The 5,417-nt window shown below is 30.8% G+C and overlaps 1 protein-coding gene across 1 annotated transcript; it reads right to left on the minus strand.

The window, feature by feature from the left end:
- Positions 1-2,812: 2,812 nt before the first annotated feature.
- On the minus strand, positions 2,813-5,028 carry LOC110656883 (ATP-dependent Clp protease proteolytic subunit 2, mitochondrial). The gene is made up of 2 exons (XM_021813865.2): positions 4,476-5,028; positions 2,813-3,528 (listed from the first exon to the last, which is right to left on the minus strand). The coding sequence occupies exons 1-2, from the start codon at positions 4,909-4,911 to the stop codon at positions 3,110-3,112; spliced, it is 855 nt and encodes a 284-aa protein (XP_021669557.1). The 5' UTR covers positions 4,912-5,028; the 3' UTR covers positions 2,813-3,109.
- Positions 5,029-5,417: the final 389 nt, after the last annotated feature.

Genomic DNA, 5,417 nt, shown 5'->3' on the forward strand with positions numbered 1-5,417 from the left:
AATCCATGGATGTTTTACTTGCTTTTGTCTCAACCTATATGCTAAATAAGCTTCATACCACTGAGAAAAAATGTACCTTAACATGCCTTAGGATGCAAAGTTAACAATTTTAAAATTTCATAATCCTAGGTTTCATGCAACATATAAACACTTTATTCTATTACAAAAAATACTTGGTTTTGGTCATAAAACATGTTTCTCAATTACTAACAAGCCTAATTAGTCATTAGAAAAAAAAAACCCCTAAATTTACAAGTAAGGGTTTACAGAGAAAACTCACCCTTAAAGAAGCAAAATCAAATTCTCACACCAAATCTAGAGAGTGAAGCCACCAAGTGTTGGCTCTTTAACTTATCCACACAAGTCTCTTGATCAAAGCACCTTAATCCAAGCTATAACTCTTGTTTCTCCTTCCTTGTGGTTCGGCCAAATTTGAAAGAAATGAGAAGTAAAGTTTTTTTTTGTTTTAAGTGAAAGTAGTAAGAAACACTTTCTCAAGGTTTGATTCAAGATCAACAACACTTATTTCTCTTGAATTTCAAGTTAGGAAGATCAGAGAAATCTTTGGCTATGGTGAAACAAAGGTTGTCTTCTTCTATTTTCCTTTTTATTAAATCAATTTCCTTAATTAAAATTAATTAACAAGTGTCAATCTCTCATTTTAACTCTTAAATGAATTTTTAAATTTTGATTGGTACACTTGTCAAAACTTAATTTTAATTAAGAAATTAATTTTGATTAATTAGTATTCTTAATACTAATTAATTGTCTTCCCATATTTGATAAAGTCAAAATTGTCAAAATTTTACCAAGTCAAACTTGTCAATTTTTTGACCAAGGTTAATTCCAAATTAATAAAAATAATTTACTTCCTTATGCTTGGTTAATCAAGTTTATATTTAAACACTTTAAATATTAACTTAAACACTTCCGTAAATAAATTTAATTTCAAATCATATTAAGGACTTTGCAATCTAATTGCAAACTAAATTTATTAATTCAATTAATTAATTAAACTATTTAATTAATTAACCAAATTAATTACGCTTTGATCATGTTGCTCTTATGTGTGTGACTTATTAAGTTCATTACTAATTGACAATCAGAAAAATATTAACTCCTTAATATTATTGGAACCATTCCAAATTTGAAATTAAATTCTCTTTTCATTTTAGTTCTCATAAATAATTATTGACATCTAGTATAATGTACCATGACTACCAAACTAGTGATGAATTAATCCTCTTAATTCATAAATCTTGATCATACATACTATGCACTAAAATCTCTCCGTTACAAATCCTGATTCTAGCTAGAGACATGGTTTATGTCAAACTCTTTTGCTTAGAATCTTATGTCCTCTTTTAATTCTAATTCTTGATTAATAAGACTTTCTTATTCGAAACTTTTTCTGATTAAATCTATCTGTTCTAACCAGGAACTTGAAATCCTCGAGAATAATTAAATAGATATAGGATTTTATCTCTATTTATTTAGGGTAACGTATCCCATCTTGACTAACACCTACCTCCATATATAACTAGTCGGAGCCTGCACATACCCATATACTCATACATGATACAAGCATGAAAGTAATATCAAACAGAAACCACCTATATACAAGATAACTGTGTTATCTCAAGTCAAGGGATTATATGCACTATTATGATCTAGATGACTTTGCATTGACAAGAGTAAACTCTATGTACAAGTCATCTTATGTCACTGGTTCAGCCTACTTATCTTATAAATACTCACCATATTTATCATATGGCATGAGAATCATTATTCTATCCCATTAGTATCTCATACTAATCCATGGAAAAAAAAAAAAAAAAGTGACAATCTTTCCGAATAAGTCATGCCCAATGAAGTATCCTAAATTGTGAATCAAAATTTATAATACTTGTACTAGAATATTTTGTTACTCATATTCTTAACCACTTAAGAATAGAACATCTAACAAGATATTAAAGGACATTTTCAATTAAATTCAAATCATTCAAATTTAAAAAAAAATAATATTTGCCATTAATGAAAAATAAATATTTACAAGATACAATACAATGATATGCTCTAGGACATACTACTAACAACTACTTAGGTCTTAAAACTCTACTTGGCATTATGTTAAAACTTTTGTTAAGAAAAATACTCTTTAAAATATATTAATTAAAGAATATTAAAAATTAATTTAAAATTAAATTTAATAAATTTTCCTATATATCAATTTTGACCTTGAAACTTATCCTAAACAAGCACTTGAATCACTTGATCAATGATTTTTTTTTTTTTTTTCATCATTTGGGCCACTGGGCACAAGGGAGTAAGATTATGCTGCATTAACAAAACATGATTGAATGACTCACCAATATTTGGACAAGCAAGTACAAGCATGGCTATGGGCAGAGGTGCTCCTCACATATACCCCATAGATAAGTTCCGTAGTCAACAGAATTGGGTAGATTGTAAGTCATAACAAAATCCACATATCAGTCTTTGATTTATTTTTAAAAAACAATTTATTAGTGAATTAAGCTTTATGATTATAAGAATAATGGATGAGGCATCAAATTAATATCAGACTAGACAAAACTGAAGAGCATAACCAGTTAAAATCGATGTCTAAAAGTTGAGCTATCAGATTCTAAGGAGTATAAAAAGAATGAGTCATCTCAAATGATTAGCTTGTCTGCCCTAACAAGCCACATCTACTTTCACTGTAACTGAAAACTAACGAGGCACAAGTACAGATAGAAACTTCTTTTGAGACTCTGCCATTGCTGAAATTAAGGGTAAAATTCCACAAGCATGCAAAAGAAAAAGAAAGTTGTATGAATATATGAAATGATTTCATAATGACTTACATAATATTTCCATGCAAGATGAATGGGTATAGTCGATACGACGAGTCACCAAATGCATAACAAGCCCTATGAAATATTAATTCCGCAAGGAAATAAATAACATGATATCCCATAAACAACCAGACATAATGTCTGGTAATCAACAAAATCCAGATATTTAGTAATCAGATAGATTGATCAAGAAAAGTCGATGCAAAATTCAAAACAGGGAAACTTTCCCACTAGGATCTCACCCTCTAATTCTATTTGGAATCCTTTTGTTTACCTTCATCACCAACAGCATCAGTCACCAGCGCCATTGGCCTTTGATCAATCACTTCATCAATAATTCCAAAGTCCTTTGCCTCTTCTGGGGTCATAAAATAATCTCTATCCATATTCTTCTGAATTACATCTATTGATTGCCCTGTATGCTTTGAGTATAATTGATTGAGTGAATCCCAAACTCGAACTATCTGCTTGGTGTGAATGGTCATGTCCTTCGCCTGCCCACTGTACCCACCTGATGGCTGGTGAATCATAATAGTTGCATTAGGAAGTGACTTCCTCTCACCCTTGGTGCCTGCAGCCAAAAGCAGAGAAGCCATGGATGCAGCTTGACCTAAACAGATGGTATTGATTGGAGACCTTATATACTGCATTGTATCATAAATAGCAAGACCTGCATAAAACGCACAAAAAATCAACAATTAACATCATAGTCAAGCTAATCACCCAAATAGTACCTCAGCAAATTATCTAAATCAGAAACTTCAAATGCTTAAGATGATTAGTTAAGCTAAAATAAAGTTAGGACTAGACTAAATGGCATAATGCGATATTCCACTACCTGATAATCTAAATATCACATGGCAAGAACTATTATAACAAAGCAGTGAACCGCATTTGCATGCGTCTAGTGGCATTTCAGGAGCTCATAACCCCCGAGTTACAATTACCGAAAAAGAAAAGCAGATGGATTATATGATTTCCATCTGAAATCATATTAAATAATAATTTTATCAGATGAACAAGACTAGTTTTAAGTTGCAAATCCAAGCTTAAAAATATAAATAAAATAAAAACATTGAGAAAAATGGTCATAGGAATGTATGTTGAGTCAGAAGCATGCGACAAACAAAATGACTGCTTTTCATCACACACTTGAATGAAAATCTGAATTTGAATTACTCAATGAGACATTATTTCCACAAATTATATCTTCTACCTGTTCACCAGCCCCTGCTTTTTTTTCCCCTCTTTTTCAAAGTCCTGATAAACTTTCCACAAAGTATCTCTATTGCTAATAGTTAGGCAACGACAAGAGTATCAAACGTTACAATTCTTTTCTTTGAGCACTATAAAGCAGGCAAAGCACAACTACATCCAAAAAAACAACTACAATCCAATCCAATCAAAATACTTAACTACTACTTATCTTGATCCAAGAAATCAGAAATAATAAATTATAAGATTTACTAATCCGTCAAACTGAAGACACACTCACAAACATAACTATAAGATAATCCAAGCAGAATAATGTGATCATCTAGAAAATTTCAAGAAACCCATAAAAATTTTTTTTAAAAAGTACAGAGAAAAAAAATCAGAGGTTTATGGTTACTGAACCAGCAGTGACTTGGCCGCCGGGGGAATTGAGGTACATGTAGATGGGTTTGGAAGGGTTCTCAGACTCGAGAAAGAGAAGCTGAGCAACCACGACATGAGCCGTGTCATCGTTAATTGGACCATTGATGCAAACAATTCGCTCCTTTAGAAGCCTGGAGAAGATATCGTAAGCTCTCTCTCCGCGAGAAGAGTGCTCTATCACCATTGGAATCAGACTGTAAGCACGAGTGGCCCTCATCGACGGGTTCGACAACAAGGGAATTTTGTTCCTAATGGCGGCGTTGGCAAAGAGTTTGGCGCTAGAGATGAGGCCCCTCATAGAGACGGTGGCGGTGGTAGTGGTGGAATTGGGAGAAGACAATCGGAAATTTGGAGGAAATTTGGGGATTAAGGGTGTAAGTTCGGCGGAGGGTTTGATTGAGATTGAGAATGGCATAGAGAATTATTTATTTATTTGAATGAAAATGGTTTTGATTTCACAAAACTCAGATTGATTTTGTTATGGGATGTGCAGTTTGCGGCCCTAATTTATGTTTTAGCTAAATCTTCCAAGCTGGTAGTTTCACCTTTTTTATGATAAAAATAAATAAATAATTAAACTTTTATGGAAACTTTTAATTACAATTATTTTCAAATTATTATTTATTATTTTATTTTTCTATTTTTATCATTTTAAATATCTTTAAATTATTTAATTATTTAATCATTAAATTTGGGTTAATTATTATTAATTTTATTAAATTAATTTTACGATGATTTCATTCAATAAAATGAATTTTATTTTATGTATTAAATCATATTAATTAAATACGAGACATTTTTTCATTATAAAGAAAGCATAGTAATAATAAATTATTGATGTATTTTATGTTCTTACTAGATTCCCATTTCAAATTAAGATTTTATTATTTGAAATTTATTAAAATATATTAATTAATTTAA

Source organism: Hevea brasiliensis, chromosome 6, assembly GCF_030052815.1.
Source record: "Hevea brasiliensis isolate MT/VB/25A 57/8 chromosome 6, ASM3005281v1, whole genome shotgun sequence".
Classification (NCBI taxonomy): domain Eukaryota; kingdom Viridiplantae; phylum Streptophyta; class Magnoliopsida; order Malpighiales; family Euphorbiaceae; genus Hevea; species Hevea brasiliensis.

Excerpts from the sequence above, each read along its gene's own strand:
- LOC110656883 (XM_021813865.2), bottom strand. The coding sequence starts at position 4,911 with ATGCCATTCTCAATCTCAATCAAACCCTCCGCCGAACTTACACCCTTA. Across the intron at positions 3,529-4,475 it reads CGGCGGCCAAGTCACTGCTG|GTCTTGCTATTTATGATACA; the intron begins GTTCAGTAACCA and ends CGTTTTATGCAG.